The sequence below is a fragment of the Castor canadensis genome, chromosome 1 (genome assembly GCF_047511655.1).
Source record: "Castor canadensis chromosome 1, mCasCan1.hap1v2, whole genome shotgun sequence".
In the NCBI taxonomy this organism is placed as follows: Eukaryota; Metazoa; Chordata; class Mammalia; order Rodentia; family Castoridae; genus Castor; species Castor canadensis.
Genome location: NC_133386.1, coordinates 203,736,530 through 203,763,685, shown reverse-complemented (window position 1 = coordinate 203,763,685; position 27,156 = coordinate 203,736,530). Strand labels below are relative to the sequence as shown.

Here is a 27,156-nt window from a genome sequence, read left to right as displayed (position 1 = left end):
AGGCCAGAGAGGTTAGCTTCTTGTCTAAGCTCCACAGCTAGCAAGAGGCCAAACTGGAATGTGAACCCAGGTGTGATCTCAAAGCTGGACTCTTCCTCATCCCTTACAGGCATTACTGAATTCAGCTCTCAGTCTGTGAGGTGGGCAGAGAATTCTGCTTCTCATTTCACAGATTTGGAAACAGCCTCAGAGAGAGGCAGCAGCCTTTCTTAAATCAGTAAGATGGAGAACCAGGATTTGGTCTCTCTATGTGAAGGCCAGCTTCCTCCCCCCTCCTGATCTGTGCTCATGTTCCTACAAGAGGCAGACTAGTCACTGGACCATGGCTGTCCTGGTTGGCAGAGAAGTTCCCCATTCTCAGACATTGCTGGGCTCTGGACCTCACTGATTTCCTGGAGTTTATTTTTGGAGTAGGTAGGAGGCCCAGGTGCCATAGTCTGCCTGGCCAGAACACTCTTTGCTATTTTTACTGTGGCTGCTGTTGACTTCTGGTCTGTGGGTGACTCAGTCCCCTAGAAGCGCCACCATTCCCAAGTCTAGAGTCTTTTATGAGCCCCACAAAGCTCATGACTGCCCTGCAGACCCCGGAAGAGCACAGAAGGCCAGGTTAGCATCAGCCTGGCGTGTTGTTTCCTCTTCAGAATGCAGGTGACCAGACAGCATCTGTCAGTCCCAGCCAGGACATGACTCCCTCAAGGGCAGGGACCACAGCTGACCTATTGCTGTACCCTAGCCAGCTGTGGCTCCAAATCTTCTGTCCAATTGGACAACCTGGCTGGACAAACATGGGAAAGGAAGGAAAAGGACACAGGAATGAAAGAAGGAAAGAAGGAAGGGAGGGAGGAAGAGAGGGAAGGAAAAATGAAGGGAAGGAGGGAGGGAAGAGAAGATGGGCTGTCTCAAAAGAAACAAGTGAATGAAGGAACGAATGCTTAAGGATGAATGCATACAACACACGACCTGAGTGGGGATTCTGAAAAGTGCCCCTTCCTGCTCCAAGGGCTGACCTCCTAGCCAGGCCCCTCTGCTCCATTTTCTGACACCCCATTCCCACCTTCCCCTGAGGACAGAAGTTCCAGGCTGTCTGGGTTGATTTTTTTTGCCATCCCCGTGTGGCCTCTCTGCTCTCTGCATGGTCATCACTGGGACTGCCTGCTCTGCGGGGTGGGGGGGTGTGTCCTAACTTAGGGTGTGGGGTATTTGTGGATGGCTGAATGGACAGTGCATTGCAGGGGACAGAACATCAAAGTTGTGGTCCTGTTCCTTGGTATGCCTTGACAGGGCACACAGGCCCTGGATAGAGTGCAATTCTTGAAGCACTCCTTTTTTTGGGGGGGGGGGCAGAGGGTACTGGGGTTTGAATTTAGGGCTGCATGCTTGCTAGGAAGGTGCTTTTACTGCCTGAGTCACTCTGCGAGCCCAAAATATGTACAATTCTTATGCTCCTTTGACAAATGGGGAAACAGACCCCAGATAATTTGCCCAAGGTCCCTTGGCTGGTAAGTGAAACCAGTGTTCCAGGTGGGGGGCACAGAGCAGTGAGGAAGAGAGGTTAAGAGGTATTGTCCTTGGTGGATGCCAAAGTGGCCCATCTTGCTTTTCCACATGCAGGCCAGGCCCAGGCAATGCCAGCCTCCACACCCATCTTCTTGGGTGGGCTCCAGGAGGGGGCCTGGGACCCTGAAGGCAAGCCTGGGGCTAGAGGAGCAGGGGAGAGGAAAGGGTAGAGGAAATGGGAGCCTCGGGAGGGACCAGTGAAGGGATGGAGACAGGACGAGAGGGTTATGAGAGAGCAGGTAGGAAAGTGGCTTCTTGCAGCCTCCTCTCCAGGAAAGCACCTCCATTTGAGTCTTGTCGAATGAACCCTAAACCTTAAGGTAGCTCAGAGGCCTCCTGCCTACACTGCCTGTCCCTTACCAACCAGGAACAATGCTTGCTGACATGTCATCTCTAAAGCTTAGAGTCACTTCCACCCTCCCTCAGACCTGCTCCTGCTCAGAACTCCTCCAAGGTTCCCCACAGTCAGTGGGACAAGGACCTTCTGCCTCATCTGGGACGCTGGAAGTCCCCATAAGCTATCCCCCAGTCCGTGCGCCTCAACCCTGCTGTGTCTCCTCACGTGGGAAAGCTTTGCTCAGGCAGCTTGGAGTGCCTCTCCCTTCTGTGTGTACAATCCAGAGCTCTGGCTTCCACCCCCTCCCAGAAGCCTTCCCTGGTCTCCACCCTACTGTCTGTCTATTTCCTTTATCAGCCTGGCCTTCACAGAGCTCGGTGGGCAGGCCTACTGGGGGCTGCTGGGAATTCACACCTAGCTTGTGATCTCCTGGAGAAGGGCAGGATGGGGGAAACCAGAGCATGCAGGAATCCAGAGGGGTTAGGGAAAGGAATGTTATTGCTTAGTGGTCAAGCATGGGCTCTTGAGCCATACAGTCTGAACTTGGATCCCAGCTCTGTGATTTTCTGGCTATGTGATCTTGAGCTGGTTACCTAACTCTCTGAGTTTTTGTTTTTATTTTTATTTTTTGATGGGACTGGGGTTTTAACTTAGGGCTCGAGCCTATTTTGCTCTGGTTATTTATTTATTTATTTTTAGTGGCACTGGAGTTTGAACTCAGAGCCTCCTGATTACAAGGCAGGTGCTCTTACACTTTAAGCCACTCTGCCAGCCCCTTTTTGTGATTTTTTTTTTTTTTTCAAGATAGGGTCTCATGAACTATTCGCCCAGAGTTGGCTTTGAACTGCGATTCTCCTGATCTCTGCCTCCTGAGTAGCTAGGATTATAGATGTGAGCCACCAATGAATGCCAGACTGCTCTGGTTATTGTGGAGATAGAGTCTCTCGAACTATTTGTTTGAGTGGCCTCAAACTGTGATCCTCCTGATCCTCCCAAGTAGCGGATTACACACGTGAGCCACTGGTGCCTGGCTGAACCTCTGTGAAAAGGGGATGCCAGGTTGGGCATCAGCACTCACTCACTGTGCAAGGCGCTTATCCCCTTCCAACCTCCCCTCTAGATCCCTTCTTCTCACTTGGTCCTATACTCTAGCAAGGTGGAGAAATTGCTCAACTTTTGCCCCTTCCTGCCCTTGCATATGTGTTCTCTCTGTCAGGAATGCTTTTCCTATCTTACCCATCTAACATGATCCTTTTGGTCCTGAAGACAGCTAAGCGTCACCACCAGGAAGCCTTCCTTGATTTCCCTGTCACCACCCTCCCTGCAAGGCCTGGCTCAGTGGTCCCTCTTTAGAGCTTCCCATGCTGTCTGATAATATTAGGCCTTGTGATGGTTTCCCCAGTTAGGTAGGAGCTTCAGGTCCTCCTGGGCCCCCAGCAGTGGAGAAGGAGGGCTCGAAATAACTCCCATGAGTCCCAAGATCCTGGTTCCTGGAGAAGAGATGAAGGTGACTCAGGGCCGAGCAGGAATCCCTGGAAGCCCCCTTCCTGCCCCAGCTTTATTTTGGTTCTAGAATCCTCTCAGTCAGCATTCCTAGTCCCCACCATGGTCATCCTGGGTACACAGTCAACACTTCATGCAGTTAGAAGGGACAAGGGGGCAGAGAATTGGGGAGGATGTGACCTGCCCTGCAAAGCCACTGTGTTAAAAAGTCTGCGGCCTCCAGGCTGCAAAGGCTCACATGTCCTCTGGCCCTGTGCTGACCTCTTGGTGCTGACCACAGGGTGGGCAGCTTGACCTTAGGAGGAGTCCTGGTTGTGGCCTCCAGTCCCGTAACCCCTCTGGTCTCTGTTCTAGCCACTCCACCCTCCATATCACTGGTGATAAAAGATTGGACCTGAGTCCAGAGCCAAGGACCAGCACAGTCAGCTGAGTCCCCCCTCTCACCTGTGGGTGGCCCTGCAGAACAGACGCTGCTGCTGTACCACCCCTACCATCTCTTTTAAACTCACAGGTGCACCTTCCCTCCTGGGTGAAGCTCTTTTCTGAGACTGCCTTTGTGGGATGGGAACCACCTCCGCATCTGCGACACCTGGAGGGGTGTGACACTTTCACTCCAACTGGGGTGGCTTGGAAGCCAAAGACTGACTCAGGTGGAGGCATTCAGCCTAGCTCCTTTGTTCTTAGACAGGAACCCCTGGGGTGCCTTTCCTCCTCCAGGCCTCCCCCTGGCCATCAGACTAAGGCTAGACATCCCTGAGGCCACACTTTAGGGAATTTAATCTAGGGCGCCCAGTGTCCTGAGGGTGGGAACCAGGCCTACTTGAGGCACCTCTCTTCCCAACAGGGCCTGGCCTGGAGGGACACCAGGAAACCGGTGGAGATATGCTGACTTGCTTGGTCTGAGCACAGGGTCTCTGGGGACTTCGTAAAGCAAAACTCAAGCCTCCATGGAGCCTGAAGCTTCTTTCTTTTTTTGGTGGTACAGGGAATTGAACTCAGGGACTCACACTTGCAAGGCAGGTGCTCTACCACATGAACCACTCTGCCAGCCCTGTTTTGTGTTGGGTATTTTCAAGACGGGGTCTCAAGAACTATTTGTCTGGGGCTGGCTTTGAACCGCCATCCCCCTGATCTCTGCCTCTGGAATAGTTAGGATTCCAGGTATGAGCCACCTGACGGCTTGCAGCTTCTGCCTAGTCTCTTGGTCTTTTCTCTTCCCCAGAGAGAGGCTCCTGTCCCCACTGCAGGGGACTGATGATTGAGTTTGTGGTGGGAAAGCTTATGTCCCTGCCACTGCTTCACTGTGCCCTCTACCTGGGACGCTCACTCCTTCCCCGTTCCTCAAAGCACAGCTCCTTCCTTTTCTACAGGATCTTCCCTGGTTCCCCAGCATCCCTCCCCGAGTCTGTATGGCTGGCTGTCACTAAGCACTGGGCAGATCACCTGGAGCAGGGGACCCTGACTTTCTGGTGTCCTGAGGACTGTGTCTGGTCCATATTACTGCTGCCAGGGCACAGCACAGTGGTCAGTCCCTAAGACTTGCTGGCTTTCAGGGTGTAGCCCAACTTGGCAGCCAGCTTCCCAGTAGTAGTGGGGTGGTGGGAGCTGACCAGTTCTGAGAGCCCAAGTCCCTCTACAGGCCAGGACACAGATTCCATGAGGATCTTGAGATGGTACACAAGTGGCCAGGGTCTGCTGCCCTCCCTGGGTCCTGGCCCAGCCATAGCTGGTCCTCAGCAGAAAACCCTCGGTCCCTGGATGCAGAACCACGCCAGTTCCTCTACTGCAGTCTGGAAAGAAGATCCAAGATGGCTGATGGGGACTCTACTGGGGAGCCCCAGCATTCACGGCTCCAGCTGGGCGACAGAGAGGGCATTGGATGGAGCTGTATCTGCGCCAGGCCCAGTGGCTCTGCTGCCCACCTGGCCTGTCCTGCCTGCTAGTTTCGCCGGACAGGGTGCCACATGGACACAGGCCTGCGCAGTGTGGCCAGCATCTGGTTCCAGTGTGTGGTGCCCATGCCACTGGCTGATGGCCCGATGATGACATGGCCCACGTCCCCACGACCATCGCTGCTGCTCTCAGCCACTGTCACTCGGAGAGACAGGTCCTGAGGAAGAAATGACATGGGTGCTGGAGACCAGGAGCAGCCAGAAGTCCTCCTCAGCTCCTGGGTCCCCTTCTATAAACACCAGGCCCTGTGGGGTACCAGTGCAGCTTCTGAACCCTCCTCTCTGATCTGGGAAGTAAGGAGACTTGTCCCAGGTCACCTGGCAAAAAAATGACAGGCAAGGATGTGACCAAGAGCTGCCTAATTTTCAAACAGTGGCAGCACCAGGCCACTGGCCTTACCACTTCCTTACAGCGTGCCCTTGGGCAGGGACTTTGGTTCTTGCTACCTGTTTCTCCATCTATAAACAGACTGTTGCTGGTAGACCTCATTGGCTGTTCCAGGGACAAAATGAGTTAAATGTGCCTCATGGTACCTGCCCACCATCAGAGCACCACAGGGTCTCCCGTTATCACTAACATCATCATCATGGGGCTCACAGCTGAGGAAGGGTGAGAACACACTGGAGTTCAAAGCTGTGAAGCTACACCCAGCCCCACTGCTCTCCTGCCCTCCTCCCCTGCGGCCTGGCCTAAGAACTCAGGGCCTACACCTTGAGCTGCTCCACCAGCCCTTTTTATGTTAGGTATTTTTGAGATAGGGTCTCCCAAGCTATTTGCCTGGGCTGGTTTTGAAATGATCTTCTGATCTCTGCCTCCTGAGTAGCTAGGATTACAGGCGTGAGTCACCAGCGCCTGGCTGAGGGCAGCTTTTAGGCCAAGGCACAAAGGACTTTCTCACTGTCAAGAGTACCGAAAAGGCCAGGTGCTGGTGGCTGACACCTGTAATCCTAGTTACTCAGGAGGCAGAGATCAAGCCAGACTGGAGAAAGTTCGTGAGACCCTATCTTGAAAAAACTCAACACAAGAAATGGGCTGGTAGAGCAGTTCAAGGTGTAGGCTCTGAGTTCAAACCCAGTACCAAAATAAAAAAAAGAGTGCCTAAGAATGAAGGAGACAATGCGAAGAGGTGGTGAGACCCCTCATCCCCTAAGGTATGTAATTAGGGTGGCCCAAGCTGTATCCTCTGTAGTCCCCCACCTGTGGGCTGTGATATCCCTGCTGAAAGGAGCCTTCCTGGGACACATGGCCCTCTAGAAGCCATGGGAAGGCAAAGCAGGACCTGGCAGTAGAAGTTGAGGATATTCAGGGCTGAAACTCTGAGCCTTTGGTCTATTCCGGCTCATCTCCAGGCTTGGCAGGTGCCTGCACTGGGAACTGTCTTCCCCCAGACCTGTTCCCTCCTGCAGGAAACCCCCCACCTCCAACTGCTGAATTCTGGAGTGCTTTTAATGGATTAACATTGTCTGGAGACTTTACTGCCTGTCTCCACCTGCTGTTTTGGCAGTACTGGGGCTTGAACTCTGGGCCTTGCACTTGCTAGGCAGGGGCTCTACCACTTGAGTGCATCCCCACCAGCCATTTTGTGATTGTGGTTGGTTATTAGTTACATTTCAGATAGGATCCTATGTTTTTTTGTGGGGGATGGCCTCCCATGTGGCGGGGATTACAGGCAAGAACATTCCTACCCAGCTTATTTGCTGAGGTGGGATCTTGCTAACTTTTTGCCTGGGCTGGCCTTGAACCACAATCCTCCTGATCACTACCTCCCAAGTCATTTTTTTTTTTTTTTCTCTTTACTGGAGATGGAACCCAGGGTCTCTCTAATGATAGGCAAGAAGTCTACCACTTGAACCATGCTCCCAGTTTTTGGTTTTTTTTGGTAGGACTGAGGTTTGAACTCATGGCTTTGTGCTTGTAAAGTAGACGCTCTACTGCTTGAACCACACCCCCAGTCCATTTTGCTCTGGTTATTTTGGAGATTGGGGGGGTGGGTGGTCTCTCAAACTATTTGTCCAGGCTGGTATTCTGGTCTTAAATCTCGATCCTCCTGATCTCAGCATTCCAAGTAGGATTACAGGTGTGAGCTACCAGCACCTGGCTGCATGTGCGTGTGTGTGTGATATCTATCTATCTATACATTTTTGGTGGTACTAAGGTTTGAACTCAGGGCCTTATGCTTATTAGGCAGCTGCTCCACCACTTGAGCCACTCTGCCAACCCTACTTTGTTTTGGGTATTTTCAAGATAAGGTCTTGTGAATTATTTGCTCAGACTGACTTTGAGCTGTGATCCTCCTGATCTCTGCCTCCCAAGTAGCTAGGATTACAGGCATGAGCCTCTGGCACCTGGCTGTATTTTGCTCTTAATACAGGGTATTACTAACTTTGTCCAGGCTCACCTCAAAATTGTGATTCTTCTACCTCTGCCTCCTGAATAACTGGGGTTACAGGCATGTTCCACCATGCCCAGCTCTGCCTGTCCTTTATATGCACCAAGAAAGCAGTGCCCATGTCCTTAGCACCCAGTGGGTGCTCAATAAATGCTTGGCTAGATGGGTGATGGCTTGAGGCGAATCATTACCACTTGCAGGAGACCCGAGAGCAGAGCCAGAGGGTTGCAGTGGCCCCAGAGCCCGGGGAGTGACCCAGCCTCCCCCTCACCTGAAGCACAATGGCCGGCACCGAGAAGATCATGGCTTCGTTGAACACTGGGTTGGGGTCATCCTTCTTCACAGCTGTCTTCTTTTTGCTCATCTTCCTCCCATCCTGCAGCAGGTACACCTTGACAAAGGGATCTGTGGGCAGGTGGGGTGGTGTGAGGGCCAGAGCCAGTTGCGTTTGGCACAGCCCTTTCCCCTGGCTCCAAGTCCCCAACAGCCTGCTACTGAGTCTTTATTATTTCATTTATTTATTTGCTTATTTGGAGACGGGGCCTTGCTATGTTGCCTAGGCTGGTCCTGGGCTCAAAGGATCCTCCTGCCTCCCTGGAGTAGGTAGGCCATAGAAATGTACCACCATACCCAGCTCTGTATAATTTTAAATCCCATTTTACAGATGAGAAAACTGAAGTTCACATGGCAAGTCAGGAGAGGGCTGGGCTCTAGACTCAGGCAGCCTGAGGCCCGACCACAATAACAACAATAATGTTCCCCTCACAAAATGCTCCAGGTGACTGGACAGACCTACCACTTCCCGTTCTATTAGTGGCCTGAGCTCAAATGTCAACCCTGAGTCACTGGGTGCTGGTGCAGCAGAGCCTGACTAATGAGCTGTGTGCAGCTCTGAAATACCAAGTTGCCATCTGGCTGTCAGCTATTGTCTGTTTGCTGGGCACTTTTGCTATGCCTGTCTGGTCCAAAGCCCCCCAAGGCTAGGGTTCTTCCAGTCCTTTATTTGTGGCTACCATTACAGCTGTTTCCATGGGTCCCTGCATTGTGAGGGGCTGGAGGTGCCTGCTGAGCTGGGGCATCAGGTCCTGCCTGGCACCTACCCCAAACTGGTAGCTCTGGTCCCCATTTGAAGTCTGAGTTGCTGTCTTCTCTGGGGACAGGGCTTCCATCAAGAACTCTAGTTGTTGTTTTTGTTTCTTTGTTTTTTGGTGGCACCTGGGTTTGGACTCAGGTCTTTGTGCTTGCTAGGCAGGCACTCTACTACTTGAGCAATGCCCCCAGTTCCCAGCTCCAGTTACAAGAAGCAGGTGCTGACCTTGGTTCCTTGCCCAGTGCCCACTGCTGCAACCTGCTCTAAGATCCTATCATTCTCCCCTGTCACTTGGCCTCCATCTCTCTGACCAGTTGCTCTGCCCCTCCCCCACCACGCTGTCCTCCCAGGCTCCCTGTCACCCTCCAGGGTTTCCATGTTTCCCCAGTTGGATTAACCTTTCCATCCTGACCAACTCCTGAGCTTGGCCAAAGCTGCAGGGCCCTGGCCCTGGCTCTGTGCCCCACACCTGCTAATGCCTCCAGGTGCCCGCAGCACAGTGGCTTGGGCCACTACTTCCTCTGAGCCACGTGGAGGAACTGGGGCAGGCCTTACCCGCTGTGGTCTTGTCGTTGGTCCAGATGAGATTCTTGGCCTTCACCACAACCACGGTGAGACGCTCAGCCGTAGGCAGGTAGCTGAGGGACAACAGGATCTCCCCTACTGTGTCGGCGGCCTGGGGGAACAGGTGTGGCTCAGAGGGCTTCTGCCCCAGAGTAGTGCAGAGAGGTCTGAGTAGTTACAGCATTTGCTTTAAAAACAGCAATAACGTTCCCTGGCGTGTGTGTGTGTGTGTGTGTGTGTGTGTGTGTGTGTGTGTGTGCGCTGGGGTTTGAACTCAATCCCTACACCTTGAGCCACTCCACCAGTCCCTTTTTGTGATTTTTTGTTTTTTCGAGATAAGGTCTTATGAACTATTTACCTGGGCTGGCTTTGAACTTCGATCCTCCTGATTTTTACCTCCTGAGAAGCTAGGATTACAGGCATGAGCCACTGGCACCTGGCCCCTGGCATTCTTAAACTTAAAAGTAAGCTTCTGCTTGACATTTTAGGGCCAGAGCTGTGCATCCCTAAAAGAGGCTTGTAGGAATGGAGCCTCTGAAGGGTTGGTGCTAAGGGTGCAGGACAGCTGTAAACAGAGGCAGGGGTTTTTGCTATTGCTGCAGTGTGGCTTGGTCCCCCTTCTCTGCTCATCTAATGATGTCAGACTTCGGGCTGTGGCAGAGGATGGTGGGGTCCTTCCTAGGAAGCGTGAGTGTGTGCGTTTGTGGCAAGCCAACCCAGGTGAGGCTTACCTTGTTCTGGTCCTGTAAGTAGAGCCAGCCACTGAAGGGCTGCAGTGTGAGGTCAAGCACAGACAGCTTCAGCTCCACCACCCCCGTGCTGACATTCTGCTCATCCTCATTGATGCCGAACACGGAGAACCGCAGGCTCTTCTCCTCCAGGGCTGTAGGATCCAAGGGGATGGAGAACTTCTCATCGAAGAAGATGGAGTAGGCGTTCCGCTGGATCTGCAGAGAAAAGGGACCGAGGAGGGAGCCCCAAAGCTGAGGAAAAGGAAGCAGCCCAGGGCCAGAGAGGCTGCAGTAAGGAAAGGGTTAGGAGGGGATTTCAGGGACCTGGGTCAGATCCTAGCTCTTTTGTCCTCACAGTCTTAATGCTGACCCTTCTTTTGGTGGCTCAACCTTGAAGATTTAAAAGTCCTAATGTCCTTTCCTCAGTGGTGGCCAATCTAGTGGCTTGGTCTTCAGCGTTTCCACCACGTAACACCAATGCATACCTGTCCTCAGGGTCCATGGCGCCATAAAACCCTCTTGATGCTGTAAACTCCATTTCCAGCCATGCGCTGGGCCAGGTGGGCAGGGTAGTTGTTTTTGGAATCAGTAGCCACTGATATCCCAGCCTCTAGCAGAGGCAGGCTGACTGCTGTAGGATGGATGGATGGATGGATGGGTGGACAGACAGACAGATGGGTGGAGTGTGGCAAGCTCCGTTTCCAAGCTCAGCCCTGCCCAGTGGGTACTGTTGGCTTCCACCCAGGAAGCCGTGGGCAGCCCCTGGGGAGGTGCACTCATGGCACTGCTCCCCCTTCCGTGGGGGCTGCCTGAGTCACTGCATAGCGATATTTAGAGAGGAGTGCTCATTCCTGGCACCTTCTCTCAAGCTTGGGGGCCACTCAGCCTGGAGGCAGCCACCTGCTCGATGGGACTGGCTGGGTTACGATCCTACAAAGCCTGCCATTCCAGGAAAATCCTCCAGCGCCTCCGGCCACCATGACCTTAGTCTTTAGTCACTGCCTGGTTCTCTTCCTGCAGTGACCCCAGAGCCATATTGCCCACACAATCCAGTTTTGAGATTTATCTGGGCCTCCTTGACCCATGGGGCAAAGTCTACCTTCTGGCCTCCTGACCTTGGCATTAAGGCTCTATGTGATCTCTGGCCCCATCTCTCCTTCTCTTGGCCATACTTATCTCTTAGCTGTCCCTTGCCCTTAGGGGCTCCAGCTCCCACCATCATCTGCAAGATGCCCTCACTGTCCATCCTGTTGGCCTTTGGGGGAGAATGAGAGAATCATGGACGTGTTAGGCTCTTTGTAGCAGATTCTCAGTGTAGGTCAAGCTGTGGTATTGCTGCCTGCAATGACCCTCCTCAAGGGGCATGTCCTAAATTACCCAGGGTCCTCCAGGCGGCCCAGGCCAGGAGCAGCATGGATCAGGCACCAGTGCTGAGCACCTATCAAGGATCAAGCTAAGGACTTTACATGTATCAACCCATCCCTTTCTCAGTAATTATGATGTTCATTTGAGAGGAGGAGAAAATGAATCACTGACTGCTTAAGTGACTTACCCAAGATCACACTGCTAAGATGTGGTGGGACTGGGATTTGAACTCAGGCAGTCAGGCTCCAATCAGACTCCTAACTACCCACTGGACTGCCAGCAGGAAGTTGGGTCACCCTCCCCCAGTGCCTCATGTACACAGGGCTGGTGGTCAGTTCTAGACTGTCCCAGGATAATGGGGACAGATTGGAGTGGGAGAGGGGTGACAGTGTCTACTGCTGAGGCCTAGTCAACCAATGTTCAGTGTGACAAAAGTGACCGGCTCTTGGAGGAGTCAGAAGGCACCTGGTCCCACAGGACCTCAGGCTCCTCCCACTCTGGTCAGAGGTCACTGTGTGTTGACCTGACTCATCTTAGAGGCTCAGGTCTGGACCCTTGCCAGCCTGCTGAGGACTGTGCACAGTGGGTGCCCTCGGTTAGAGGCCTCAGAGAGCCGGTTCTGTGCACAGGACAGCATCTTCAGTTCTGGATCTCTCTAGCACCCTCCTGGGATCCTGGAGGAGAGTGGCCCTCCTAGAAGGGCTCTAGGTAGCCCAGAGCACCCCTCTGCCCTCCCCCAGCCCCACTTACCCGGGAAATGCCCATGATTTGTTCATCCGGCAGCAGGCTGATGCGCATGAAGCAGGACTCGAAGCTGGCCTCCTCCCGCTCCAGGAGGTCCTTGCCCTGCAGCACGGCCACGTGGAGGGTGTGGGAGCTGGTGTCATAGTCCATGCTCACTTCCACCTGGCCCAGTGTGAAGTCCTGCCCAAAAGTGTTGCTCACGGAGGAGACTGAGTTCAGGGAGTCAGCTGACTGGGACTTGCGGAGAGTCCCATAGGGGGCCAGGTCCAGCTCCCGGCCCATCAGCTCCAGGGGACCCAGATCACTGATGCTCTCAAAGGTATCCTCGATGCTGAGGCTGCCTTTGCGGCTGGATGGTCCCTGAGCGCTGACCCGCTGGGCATTCCAGGGAGGCACTCTCTGCAGGAGAGCATAAGGGACAGGGGAGCATCACAAGGGTCACAGGCACAACCTTAGGTGACAGCAAGGAGATGTGGTAAGCCCCATTCATTTAAGGGACCTCCAAATCCTGCTTTCACAAAACCAGTGCATCCCTTAGCTAAGAGATCCTTGGTGAATGTTATTTCGTGTCACTTAGTTTTCTTCCCCAAACCAGAATGTAAGAAAGCTTTTTCTCAACATGCTTACTTATGGAGACAGAATTCCATATATAAAGATGTCAAACGCAGTGATGTTAACAAAAGGAAAAGCAGATGAGCGCTGGTGGCTCACTCTGTAATCCTTGCTTACTCAGGAGGCAGAGATCAGGAGGATCGTGGTTCGAAGCCAGCCTGGGCAAATAGTTCCAGGAGACCCTATCTTGAAAAAGCCCTTTACATAAAGGGCTGGTGGAGTGTCTCAAGGTGTAGGCTCTGAGTTCAAACCCCAGTACCACAGGAAAAAAAAAAATAGATGATGGAGCAGCCTCAAAAGAAGATTTAAAAACACTCACCAACACAAGAAAGTCTTCATGTTGGGTGACACTCCTCCAAATGTTTGAAATTTTATTTTGTTTCTTTATTTAGTTTCTGTGAACTGAGAACCTCCTGCTTGTAAGGCAGGCACTCTACCACTTGAGCCATGCCCTCAGTTTTGAAATTTTATTGGCTTTAAATTAATCTGAGGCCTTGAGAAAGTAAAAGCCTTCATAGCACAAGCATCTCCCATGTCTACACTCCTACAATGTCTAACAACTCCTTAATTTCCTTTTGGTGGTACTAGGCTTTGAAATGAGGGCCTTGCTAACCAGGCGCTCTACCACCTGGTTAAGCCACACCCCTCGCAGCTTCCCAATTTTCAGAGAGCAAGTGATCATAATTTATTTTATTATTCTCCTCTTGGACAGTTACATTGCTTCTATTTTCTCACAAGACATATAATGAGGCATCAAATTGTTTTCTGAAAATCTTGGCCCAGAAGACAGTCCTTTTGGTGGCTTTTGACATGTGTTGTCAAAACACTGTTTGGAAAAGTTATGTCAATTTTGACTCTCTTCAACAAGAGTGTGAAGTGGTACCCGGGGCATCCAAAATGAGAGTGCATGAGGTACTCTCCTCTGTGCTTCAGATGACATTGAAAATTCTCTACCAAGTATTAAATGATGAAACATTCAGCAAAATATACTGAAAGCCTTAAAAATGTTTATACCCCAAGTGTGACGCCCTGAGTTCAAATCCCAGCACTGGCAAAAAAAAAAGTTTGTTCCTCTGACTCAGTAATTCTGCATCTGGGCATCTATCTAAATTTGGTACCAAATCCTCCTAAAGTTTTACATACAAAACACCCACTGCACTATTTATAATGGAATTTAGTAAATCATGGTGCATTCACACAACAGACTCTAATGCAGCCATTAAAATGACGTTTATGACGCTGTTCAACTGTAGAGGAAAATACTTCAGCTATAAATGAGATGAAAAGAGCAGGGTATAAAATCCTATATAGACATCATCCCCATTGTATAAAAACTATGCATGGAAAAAGACTGTGGGGGGAGAGAGTCAATTAAAAATATTGGCAAGAAACCAGGCATGGCGATATACGACTATAATCCCAGCTATTTGGGAGGGGGAGGCAAGAGGATCAAGAGTTCAAAGCTAGCCTGGGCAAAGGTATAGAGACCCTATCTGAAAACCAAAATAAAAACAAGAGGGCTGGGAGCGTGGCTGAAGTGGTAGAGCGACTGCCTAGCAAGTATGAGGCCCTGGGTTCAGTCACCAGCACTGTAAACATGAAACAAATTGGGAAGAAATGTATAAAATTGTTAGCTTAATAATAGTTAACAGCTGGGTGGTAGCATTTGGGGTAATGTTTTTCTTTTTATTGGTATTTTTCACACAATACTTTTTTTTTTTTTTTTTTGGTGATACTGGGGTTTGAACTCAGGGCTTCACGCGTTTGCTAGGCAGGCACTGTACCACTTGAGCCACTCTACCAGCTCTTTTTTGTGTTGGGTATTTTTGAGATAGGGTTTCAAGAACTATTTGCCTGGGCCTGGCTTTGAACCTCAATCCTCCTGATCCCTGCCTTCTGAGTAGCCAGGATTACAGGCGTGAGCCAGTGGCGCCCAGCATCACACAGTACTTTTAAAAACTGAAAGTATTCATTCATTCATTGACTCCCTAACACTGGGCTGGGAGTTGAGGATGTGCAGGGGACCAAGGGAGGTCTGGATGTGCAGGAAGACAGTAGCCAGAAAAGGGATGGGAGGGTACTACTAGAAGCTGGTCTTGAGAATGGATGGCAGTGCTGGGGGTGGGGAGGTGTGCTCTGGTGTGTACACGCAGGGGCAAGAGTCCCTCTCACCTTTGGCCTGTCCTCCGTGTAGGACTCGCCGTACTTCTGCTGCAGGTACCTGTAGTCATAATTTGGGAATGGGGAGGGGCTGGGGAAGTTCCCCGATGTCCATAGCTTCCACAGACTCACAGCTGCAATTCCGAGCAGTGCCAAGGCCCCTGCTGCATAGACACCCACCTCCCAGCCCGGGGGGCTCTTGATGACTGCAAGGCAAGGGCAACCTCTCATTAGTGGGTTATGGTGGTCCCAGACCCTCCACCAGATGCCCCCCACCAGGAAGCAGATTTTTTTTTTTTGTGGCACTAGGGTTTGAACTCAGGGCCTACACCTTGAGCCACTCCACCAGCCCATTTTTGTGATGGGGTTTTTTGAGATAGGGTGTTGCAAACTGTTTGCCTGGGCTGGCTTTGAACCAAGATCCTCCTGATCTCTGCCTCCTGAGTAGCTAGGATTACAGGCGTGAGCCACCAGTGCCTGGCTCCTGAACAGATTTCTATTGAGTACCCATTATGTGCAAGCCTGAGTGCCGGGTGCTGGGGATCCAGTGTGCAATGAGACACACCCTTTTTTTCCCCTTTTGGCAGTACTGTTTTTTGTTTTGTATTTTAAGAAAACTTGTACCTTATTTAATAATATGTTTTAAAATTATGAATAGTGTGACAGTTTAGGGGAACAGATTTTTCTCTTAACCTGTAAACAAAAGTACAATTATCTTGAGAAAACTATTTGTAATGGTATTGGAGTTTGAACTCAGGGCTTTATGATTTCCAGGCAGGCACTCTAAGGCTTGAGTCATCCCTCCAGCCCTCTTTGATCTGGTTATTTTGGAGATGAGCTCTTGTTTTTTGCCTAGGCTGGCCTGGACCCATAATCCTGGACTATAAGAATTTTATGCTTCTCTCAGTAGCTGGGACGACAGGCATGCACCACCATGCCCAGTTTTGGTTTTTTTTTTTTTGAGACAAGGTCTCTTGGACTTTTTGCCGCAGCTGGCCTAGACCTGTGATCCTCCTGATCTCAGCCTCCCAAGTAGCTAGGATTATAGGCTTGAGCCATCAGCGCCTGGCAAGACACAGTTTCTTGAGATTTCTGTTTCTACCTCTTCTTCTGTGAAAACATACATTTTTTTATTGGAGGAAGACACTTGGCCAGAGAAGATGAAGAGCCGTGAACAAAAATGGTTGGCTATTTCTTAGGATTCAAACAAAAAGGGATGTTTTTGCCTTTGTGGGTTTTTGACCTCACATCCTTCTGGGGACTTCCTGCTTCAGATCATCAAAGCAGTCTGTCAGAATCTGGGAGAAGAGGAAGGAGCTTTGTAGAAAAAGAAAACGATCCTATTTGGGCCTTTAGCCTATGTGTGCCTCAGAACAACCCAACGTCCATCAACTGAAGAATGGCTAAAAAAAATCCAGCACATCTGTTCAGACCATGGAAGGTTATTTAGCAACAAGAAGGAATCCATCATAACCCGGATGAACCTTGAGAACATCATTCCGAGTGAGCAAGGCCAGTCTACTGTGTAATTCTATTTACAGTCAGCCCTCTGTGCCTGTGGGTTCTGTGTTTGTGGATTCAACCAATCCTGGCTTGTCTACTATGTAATTAGGCCTGTGATGGTTGTGTCTGTACTGAATCTGTACAGACTTCTTTTTTCTTGTCATTATTCTCTAAACAAAACAGGACAACTATTTAAATGGATTTACAATACATTAAGTATTACAAGTCATCCAGAGAGGGCTTCAAGTACACAGGCCATATACAAATACTACACTGCTTCATAGAAGGGATTTTGGCATCCATGGGGGGCCTGGAAGGAATGTTCTAGAATCAGCAAGCAGGGATGGTTGAGGGCAAAGCGTTTCTTTTTTGGGATGATGAAAATATTCTAAAAATTCATTGTGCCACTGATTGCACAATACACTGAAAACAATGTATTATGTACTTCAAGTGGTGAACAGTACAGTAGGTACTAATTTTCCAAACATATATATTTTTTTCTTTTTTGATGGCACTGGGGTTTGAACTCAGGGCCTCACACTTGCTATGCAGACACTCTTACCATTTGAGCCACTCCACCAGCCTGAATTTTTCCTCTCTTACCCCAAACTTGCAAATCAACTCAGCTGAAGTAGAAGGTGGTGGCAGGCTGGGCAGGGCCTGGGACAATGCTTAGGTGCCTTTTCTCTAGTGACGAGGGCACAGCTTTCCCTGTCTGTGCCTCATTGTCCCCTAGTCAGAGCAATCTGCTCCCTCAACCGTGTCTGGTGAGTCCTCACTGAGCAGAGTGCATGGCCTGAGGCAGGTCCACATGTACAGAGAGGTCTGGTAGGTCTCTGCTTGAAACCTGGTCCTGCTGCACAGGAAGCCAATGAGACACTGGGATTTGTTTGGCAGGTCAAACTGCTGCCAAAGACAATTCTTTAAACCATTTCCAGTACTGCCTTTAAACTCAAGTGGGGAAACTGAGTCATGGAAAGGCTAAAGAACTTGCCCAAGGTCACAGGACAGGGAAGGGCTGGTGCTGGGATTCTTATTCTGGCAACCAGACTCCAGAGTGAGCAGGAGTAACCCGGACCTGGCCTCAACATGGCTCCACTCCCTAGCAGTAAGGAGGAGAGGGGGCTTTTCAGGATGGAGACTAATCATTGAACATTCATTGAGCACCTACTGTATGCCAGCACCTTGTGGGCATGGGCAACCAGGGCTGGGTGAGTCGGGCCCAGGCCCAGTCACTGTCCTTATGTACTCATAATCTTGAGGGTGGGGTAAGGTAGGCAAATAAATAGAACAAGGTGCTAGGAGTCATGCGGGAAGTAACCCAGGAAGGCTTCCTGAAGGAGGAATGCATAAACTGAGATGTGAGGAGGAATAAGAAGTGTGCCAGCCATGGCAACAAGAGCTGGCAGTTGAAGTGGGCAGAATGGAAGAGGTAGGAAAGGCTCTGAGCACAATCCCTAGTGGGAGGCACAGAGCGGGGCACTAGGGACTGGATGGGCCCTGCAGGCCGCAGGGGTAGGAATCACATGGCATGGCGGTCTTTGTGCAGGACCCGTGGCCAGAACCCACACGCTCCCAGTGCAGGCGGACAGAGCCCAGCCTTCAGTCTGACATTTCTTTCAGCACAGAGCATCTTCCACTTCCAGAAGAGGAAAACTCAGGCTGGCAGAGGCCACCAGGCACATCTGTTCCTAAACTCAAGGCCACACAGGTGAGACAGGTACCCTGGCTCCCAGGCACATCACCAGCCTCTCTGGGCTTCCATCTCCTCTTCTGGAAAATGGATGGGATGGCGAAAACATTTCCCATCCCCCTGTCCCACCCAGCAAATGTATTCTAAGGGGAAAAAAAAAAAAATCCCAACAAGTTTTATGTCTCCTGTGAGTCACTGAGGCTTATTTATAACAGCAGAGATCTGAAAACAGCCTGAAGGTCCCACCAAGGGGCCCAGTGAGTGGGGGCCAGGGATGCTGTCACAGGAGGGAGTGTCACTGGCCTTTGAGAATGACAACTGAAGTCATTAGGCTGGGTCTGTGGCAATGCAGGAAACCTTTCCAGCATTGTTAAGAGAAAAAAAAGAACTTCCAACATGACATAACCACATGGTTTTGATGTAAAAATCATACAAGGATAGGGACAAGAGCCGGTCCAACCAGGGAAAAAAAATGGAAGGATTGGGTAATAAGGTTGAGGGGACTGTGAGCCAGCCTAGCTACTCCTCACTTCTGCTGAGGGACTGTCATTTGTGAGCTAAGGAAAACCACAACCAAGAGATCTAGGGAGGGTCCCAGGCCCAGCCATGACAAGGTTCTGGAATGTGCTTGGAGTCTATGAACACTGGATGGATGGGAAAGCAGGTGGCCACCTGGAGAGTGACACGCATGCTGCCACAGCAGGCTGGGCAGCAGCAGGGGGCTGGCCAGAGCGCAGGAAGAGAGGCCCAAGGTTCTTCTGGGCAGGCGGTGGGCATGGGGAGGGGGCAACAGAGCCAGCAGACTAGGGAAGCAGGGCCAGGGGCAAGACAGGAAAAGCCCAAGAAGGTGGTGTGAAACAATGAATAATCATTTATTGATTGACTTTATGGAGTGCCAGCCTGGGGCAATATGGGAAGAATTCCCAAAGGAAATGAGGCCTAAGCTAAGGCCAGAAATGAAGAGATGGGGACAGGGCGAGGACAAGGAGGAACAATAATAATAATAGCTCCTCTTACAACACACTTACTACTTACTACCTGCCAGACCTTGGTTAAGCTCTTCACATGTCCTGACCCTTTGAGTCCTAGGAACAATCCTGTGAGGTAGGTTCTATTATTGTCCCCATTTGAGATGAGGAAGCTGAGGGACAAAGGAGAGGTTTGCTGTCAGATAGTCTGGTTTCAGCCCTGCACTGGCTGGTAACCTCTACCTAGAACCGAAGGCCATGCAGAGCAGGCTCAGGTTTCATCACTTGCCCCAAGACCTGGGGGTCTGCAGATGGAAAGCGAGGCCCACTGGCTGGGGGTTGGCTAAAGTGGTTCCTGGTACATCCTATAGCTCAGCCCTGGGCCAGTGGGGTCAGCATTAGGGTAGGAGCTGGTATGCTCGAGGGCTCTGAGCTCTGGTCTGGGATTGGAAGACCTGAGATCATGTCTTGATCATGTTATTTTGTCATCGTCCCTTCCCTCGATGAGGCTCACTTCTATGAATGAGGCAGGGCCAACAAGAGGCTGCCTGGTCTTGATGCCAACTTCTGGCTGCATGCCACAGAGGCATAGGTGAAGGATAAAGCCTGCATCCCAGTCACCATGCTGGGTCATCTGAGTCACATGTTCCATGGATCTAACATTGACCTTCCAGGGTTCCCTTTCACTTGGCTGCATGACAGCCTCCAGGACAGGCCCCAGGTGAGTGGATTCCATGCCACAGGCTCATCAATGGGTCAAGGGTCTCTTGGGGATCCCTCAAGTCACACAGAGGGAGTTGCTTCTCTGCCTGGAGGCCCTGCCTGGAATGGAAAGATGAGACCTCAGACGCATTCCAGCGTGGTGTCCCCAAGGCTGTTGACCTTGGGCAAGTCAGTGACTGTTCCTACCAGTAGTAAAGCAGGGTTTTTTTTTTTAATGTCCCATTGACACCTCCCACCCCAGGCCTGGTGGAGGATCCCGTGAGGTGGCCCCAGGTTTGATCATTGGAGGAGCTTGCCAGGGGGACTCACCGCTCAGGTGATATTCTGCCACATCCACGGCCATGATGCCCCCTGCAGCGGCTGGGACTAGAAGGGAGAAGACAGTCAGTGGTAAGGGCTCAGAGGGCCACCAGCCCTGACCTTATGTTCTGCCTCCATGGCACCAGTATGCTTGTCACACAAGTTCACACTCGGCTGTGAGAGGACCTCTGCCAAAAGGGGGTATTTTAAATTTTTATTATTATTGTTTTTGAGATAGGGTGTCACTAGTAGCCCAGGCTGTCCTTAAACTCCTTATATAGCACAGGTTGGCCTCAAACTCAAGATCTTCCTGCCTCAGCCTCCAAGGGCTGGGATTACAGCTGTGTGCTACCATACCCTGCTTCAAAGATGGGCTTTTAATTTTATTTTTTAGTGATATTTTTTTAAAATGGCACTTAAAGCCCAGCATGGTGGCACATCCCAGTGTCAGGGGCTGAAGCAGGAGGATCTTAAGTTTGAGACCAGCTTGTGTTACATAGGGAGTTTGATGCCATCCTGGGCTACCTACATAGTGGGACAGTCTCAAAAAAGAAAAGAGAAAAATGTTTATACCTCTTTTTTTTTTTTTTTTTTTGAAGTGGTACTGGAGTTTGAACTCAGGGCTTCACACTTTCAAAGCAAGTACCCTATAGCTTGAGCCATACCTCTAGTCCATCTTGCTGCAGTTATTTTGAAGATGGAGTCTCAAGTATTTGCCTGGGCTGGCCTACAACTGCCATCCTCCCAATCTCAGCCTCCCAAGTAGCTAGGATTACAGGCGTCCAGCCATACCTCTTTTTAAGCACTTTCAGAACTCACTTCAGAGCTGCCAGAAAAAGCACAGGATGGCAAGTGGCCCTGGAATTTCAGATTAACTTTTAGTGTGTGTCCCAAATAAGAATGGCACATACTTATGTTCAAAACATATCCATGCTCTATCTGAAACTTCAGTGTTCCTGAGCATCCTATATTTGTTTGCTAGACCTGGCAACCAGACCTCATCTCCACCTGAACACCAGCAGGCTGCCGGGCAGCAAGTCCTGGCTGCTCAGGAGGGCCGCTCCTAGTTCAGGAGCCTCACCTCTGGTGCTCCCGTTTAAATCAGAAAGAAAACGCTGCACACATTTCTGCAATATTCTGTTCTTAGGCCTTTCCTTGCTCGGGAGGGTTTCTTCCCTGCCGTACCCTCTACTCCCAGGTTTTATGAATCACTGAGGCCTAAACTATTCTAGAGAGGTCTGGGAGCTCATCCAAGCCATTACCTGAGCCCAGGGCTGCTCACTGTTTTATTATTGTTGCTAAGAAGTAACTCTGGCTCAGGAATGTGTTCTAAGTGGTTATGTGGGGAGAGTTCTGGAAAAAGGAGACTGGGACAGTCTCCTGGCACAGAGGCCAGGATTACCCTCCTCCATCCCCCTGCCACCTCTGGTTTCCTTGCAGATCAGAGGTGCTGACACCTCTGTGAGCCTGCAGGCAAGGGAGGGTGGGGAATGCCAGCCTGGCATACTGGATCTTCCAACTCTTTAAAGAAAAGCCAAATACTAGGTTTTTGTTGTTGTTTATGTGTAGTTTTCTGATTTTTTTTTTAAAACAATTTTTTTTTCAGTATGGGGTTTTACTCAGGACCTACACCTTGGGCCACTCCACCAGCCCTTTTTGTGAAGGCTTTTTTCAAGATGGGGGTCTCTCAAACTATTTGCCCAGGGCTGGCTTTGAACTGCAATCCTCCCTGATCTCTACCTCCTGAGTAGCTGGGATTACAGATATGAGCCACTGCCGCCTGACCTAATTCATTCATTTTTAAGACCAGAGTTTCACTATGTTGCTTAGGCTGGCCTTCAACTCCTGGACTCAAGTGATCATTCTAACTCAGCCTCTTGAGTGCCTGGGACCACAGGTGTGCATCACCACGCTTGGCCTCCTGATTTTTAAATGCAAATATTCACAAAAAGGTCCATGCCATTCAGGTATGTAAAGATCTGGGGCCATGGCTCACTGGTTTCCAACCCTTGCTAAGCTTTATGTAGGCTGTCTTTGGGACCAGAGTCCAGTTAGAGGATAAATCTGAGTCCCTCGGCATTTTTAGGAATCTTGGGGTTCTCCTAATCTGTGGCTTTGGAGTCAAGAACTTTGGGTGCTCTGTTTTGGCACACTTAGGGGTGCCATAAGCCTTAGGGTAGATGGCCTCATGATGCAGGGCAGGTACGCTTGCACAGAGGGCTTCTGGTTCCTTGCTCTCCTCTGCTGCTCCCTCCCATGATGAGATGAGTGTTGTCATGGTGATGAGAGGCGGTGCTAAACCATCCTGACTTGAGTGGAAGCACATCCCTAGGCCCTAAGCTTGAGATAATGATAACAGCCAACCTCACCAAGCACTTCTTCTGCACCCAGAGTTGTTCTAAGCACTCTGTGTGTCTATGACCTCATTTAACCCTCATTCCAACCCCACAAGGTAGGCACTGCGATCCTGTTAGCTTGTAGAGGAGTGCTGGCATGGATTTAATTTACTCAGGCCACATAACTAATAAGTGCTCAACCCCAGCTGTCTGGCTCTGAGTTCCTAACCACTGGGTCTTACCACATGTGGTTTCCAAAAAGTTGCCTAAGAATTGCAGGTGTGTACAAGCTCCAGGTGGCCCGATCCCCTTCCACCAGGAAGGGGGACACAGCTCAGAGAAGCCCAGAGAGCAGTGGTGGTATCTGCCACCCCATCTAGCACCTGCTCCATTAGCAGCCCCCATGTCAAGGGGAGACACACAGCCAAGCCTGCCTCGGCCTTGATGGGAATCCGATGACGCTGTCAGGATTCTTTCCTGTGCATCTGGCACAAGCTGGCTCCCCAAGAGTGAGGCCAAGTCGGGTCAGTCAATGCCAGCAGTATGCTAGCCAGCGAGGCACACATGGAAAGGCACACCCAGCAGCGTGGTGTGCATGGTACTGGCAGAACCTCAGGCTGTATCAGGCCTCTGGCTGTCAGGCGGACACATCACAACAAGGCTGGTCTAGCTCAGACCCCAGAATCCCAAACACCACTTTCCTCCCTCTCCTTATCACAACACCCTTTCCCTGGGAGCTGTGATTGCGGAAAAGGTGTGAATGATTGCTAGGCACACCCTCAGACAGAGGCTCCATCTGTGGTTTGCTGTGAAGAGTCAGAGCCAGCACACATCTGTCTCAGAGGAGGGAGGAGAAACAGGCAGATGTGGCAACTCCCATGGGGCTCAGCCTGAGCCCTGGGTTTGTAATCAGCTGTTCTAAGCTCTGAATCCCAGATCTGCTCCCCACCCTAGTTGACCCAAGTGTCCCATCTGTATAAAGGGCTCATGACTTCCTTGTGAGGGTACCAGAGGGTGGTCTGAGAAGGTAAGTGTGGGGAAGCTTAGCAAATATTACCTGCTGTAGATATCGGCCTGACTGTGACCCAGATGGGTCCTACCCCCAGTCTGAGCAGCAGAATTGTGTGTGCAGCACTGTCAGCCTGCAGATGTCTTTTGTTAGTTTAAAGTTAAGTGAATTATACTTTTTTATTGGGAAATTTCCCATTAAAAAATGGATTTCAGTGATAGAGCACTTGCCTGGTATGCGTGAGTCCTGGATTCCATCCCTGGCACCACCACCAAAGAAAGGTGTGCATGCGTGTGTGGCAGGGACTTTCCAGTTTCCTTGAAAAGTTGTGTTTTAAGGTATAGTAGGTCTGCATCCCGCCCCCACCCCCACCAATAGCAGTGCTCCCACAACAAGCAGACATTTGCTCTTGGGTCTGACCTGGCCCAACTTGGCCCTTCCTGTCCTGCCATTCACTTTGGGAACCTCCTGGCCCACGGAAGTGTCTCTGTTCATGAGCCTGGTAGGCTGGGCTTGGGATGAACTAGAAGAGGCTCAGAGAAGCTCAGAGAGCAGTGGTGGTGTCTGCCACCCCATCTAGCATCTGCTCCATTAGCAGCCCCCATGTCAAGTTTTTCCTACACCCCAAGATCCCTCCAGGGCAAATTCTGTCACTTCCTCCCCCACACTTCATGGAGGAGAGGGAGGTCCAGAAAAGGGCAGTGAATTGGTCCAAGGTCACCCAGTCATTGTGTGGGGAGCTGAGACTGTGCCAGGTCTGGTTCTGCAGCAAGTCCCTTTCTTAATGACTTTGCTCACTGTCCCTGAGACCACTTGCCTCTGTCTCACCCCAGGTGACTTCAGTGGGCTCCCTCTAGCAGCCTGGAGGTCTGCCAGAGGGGCTGTGAATTCTGCTAGGAGAAGGATGACAGACACATTGGAGACACATTGGAGGCCAGGGCAGCCAGTGACCAGTTTCCCCATCACTTCTGACACAGGAACGAGTACATCCCCTCCCCACCCAACCTCCCTTCAGCCCCACTTCTACAATGCTTGCTCATGGAAACAGCTCCCAGTTCTAACTGAAGATCAGTGATCCTCACCCAGCAATACCTGCCTACTGCAGTGTTCGTGTAGACAAAACACCCACTAAGTGCTTAGCACTGGTACGCAACCACACACCTGGTGATTGAATGCATTACTGGCTCCCCATTTTACAGATGAGGACTCAGGCCTTGGGGCCCTCAGCACATGAGTAGGTAGCAACACTGGGCTCTGGGCCAAGGAGCAATGGATCTGGGCCTGGGCTCCCAGCCACCATGCTGACTCCTGACCAGGGCTGGTGGGGCTGGGGTCATTGGTAAGAGCAGTCACCTGACTTTGCTGGAATCTGACCATGGTGGAGGCCCCCTCCTGGGCTGGTCGGAGAGATGGCTTTCTAGGAATTTTATACCTTGGCAGAGGAGAGAGGTCTGGTGTCCCTGCACCCACTCTACCCCATCTCTTTGTTTGGTGTCCAAACAACATGACCAGTGAGGTGTGGCTCCCTATACCCCCACCCTGAAGCCAGCAGGTAATGAGGACAGAGTAGGGGTACAGGGAGCCTCAGCCCTCCAGGCTGTGAGTTTCTTTAGGATCTTTAGGTTTGAAAACCTTTGCAAGTGCCTCTCTCCTCCCCAGCACTCTCTTGAGATAACCACATCCTGGCGCCATCCCCCAAACAGCCCGCAGAAACCTCAGTACTAGCTGAGGATGGTGGCAGCTGACACCAGGCACCTACTATGTGCCTTACACTGTACCAGAGACTTATCCATGTTGTCGTCAGCCCTCTGAGGGGCTGCTACTCTGCCCCTTGTCCTGATAAGAAAACTGAGTGCAGGAAGTGACTTGCCCAGAGTCACCATCGCTGTTTGCAGGCAAAGTTCAGGTTTGGAACCCAGGCTGGGAGCCCCTAAACTGGTTGGGAACGGTTTCGGATTTCGGGGGAGAGAGAGCTTGGGTTCTTGCCTTGACCTTTGGATTGAGGGTGTTAACGTGGGTGGGTCTCCTGAGCTTTCACAGCCTCGGTTTCCCTATTTCTAATAGGACTTCTGCTGACGGTTTCTTAAACCTGTCACCGGATTGCCGGGAAGGGGCTGACATTCCGGAGTGCAAGCTTCCCAGGCCCTTCGCCAAGGAGGTGGCCTCACTGACTGAGGAGGGGGCACACGGTCCCTTTACAGCACCGGACTCAAAAGGATGGCCACCTCAGGGCTCTTCCACCCACAGGCGCGACACCCCGCCCCCGTGTTCGGCCCAAATCTACACCTTTGAGGCTGAGGGCTCCCTCCACACACAGCGCGAGGCCTCCCGAGATGGGGTGTTTGCAGACCCAGCATTCTTGTCCGAGGAACCCCTGGGGTATCTGGGGACAGGAGTGGGAGGGAGGGCTAACCTGGGAGCCCGAGGGGGTGTGCAGCCCGGGGAGGGCAATGAGGACAGGCAGGGCGCTGAGTGTGAAAGTCAGGGGTGTGCGTGCCGCGCGAACGCAGGGGAGGCGTGTAAACAGCGGGGCGATCCGCGTGTGTGCACCCGCGGGGCGGCGTCCGGGCGCGGGGCGATGCGCAGTGCGCGGAGCGGCTGGGCCGGGGAAGGGCGCCCGGCGTGCGCTGTGCCCGGCGTTCGCGTGCAAGTGCGGGGCCCCGGGTGCGGGGCGCGGGAAGGGGGAACTGCGTGCGGTCGCAGGGCGCGTAGCCCCGCCGCGCGCTGAGGTGGACCCAGGGCGTACTCACCCCGGCTCCGCGGAGGGACCTCGGATCCGAATCGGGCTCCGACTCGGGCTCGCTGCTCCGGGCGGGCCTCCCGCAGCGCGTACGCACCGGCGCCAAGCCCCGCTGCTGGCCGCAATGCCAGCCCTGCAGTGTCGCCCGGCGCCCGCCTCGGAGCAGCGTGGTGCGGGTCGGGGGCTCCACCGGGCCGGGCGCAGACGGGAACAGCGCCGCAGTCCGGGCACGCTCCCAGGAGCCCGCCGCGCGCTCCCTCGCGCTCGCCCGCCCGCTCCTTCTTTAATTTAAAGTGACAACCCCGAGCGCTCTTTCCACTCCGGGGAGCGGCGCGGCGCTGTCCTTGTCTGAGCTGGAGATCCCCAAGCGCGCCCCGGAGTCCCGGGGGCGCCGAGGCCAAGCCCAACCCCTCGCTCCCAGGCCGTGCTTCGGGGCCGTGCAGTGGAGAGCGGACGTGCACACTCAGGACGTGCGCCCTGAGGGGCGGGTGGAGCACTGGACGTGGAATCAGAAGGCCTGGTTTCTCGTCCAGGCCTATTGCGCCCCGCGTTCTTCTGTTCCCTTTCTAGGCCTCAGTTTCTTTACCCGTAAAACGGACTGCCCATGTGTCCGGAGCCAAAGAAAACACACCCGCAGGGGGCGCAGCCCTTCTCCGAATGGATAATCTCTTCCCAGGACTGTTACTGTAGGCCAGATCGGTGCTGCTCCCTTACAACATCATCTCATGTAATCACCACAATACCCTAATCCGGTCGTGGCCACTCCATTAAAAAAAAATAAAATAAGGAAATAGACTCAGAGAGGAGACCAAGGTCGCAGCGCCAAAGGTCAGAGTCAGAACATGAACCCAGGACTGCATGACTTCACAGCCCTTCCTT

General features: G+C 51.9%; 1 protein-coding gene across 1 annotated transcript; it reads right to left on the bottom strand.

Moving 5' to 3' along the window:
• Positions 1–2,560: 2,560 nt before the first annotated feature.
• Positions 2,561–27,156, bottom strand: Syt12 (synaptotagmin 12). The gene is made up of 8 exons (XM_074049929.1): positions 26,288–27,156; positions 20,202–20,258; positions 15,018–15,211; positions 12,240–12,632; positions 10,125–10,340; positions 9,385–9,505; positions 8,011–8,144; positions 2,561–5,507 (listed from the first exon to the last, which is right to left on the bottom strand). Exons 2-8 carry the CDS (start codon positions 20,233–20,235, stop codon positions 5,337–5,339), a joined length of 1,263 nt encoding a protein of 420 aa, XP_073906030.1. The 5' UTR covers positions 20,236–20,258; positions 26,288–27,156; the 3' UTR covers positions 2,561–5,336.

Coding starts and splice junctions, on each gene's coding strand:
- Syt12 (XM_074049929.1), bottom strand. CDS start 20,235: ATGGCCGTGGATGTGGCAGAATATCACCTGAGCG. Junction 15,212..20,201: donor GGCAGAATATCACCTGAGCG/GTGAGTCCCCCT, acceptor CTTGCCTTGCAG/TCATCAAGAGCCCCCCGGGC. Junction 12,633..15,017: donor ACACGGAGGACAGGCCAAAG/GTGAGAGGGACT, acceptor GCTCTCCTGCAG/AGAGTGCCTCCCTGGAATGC.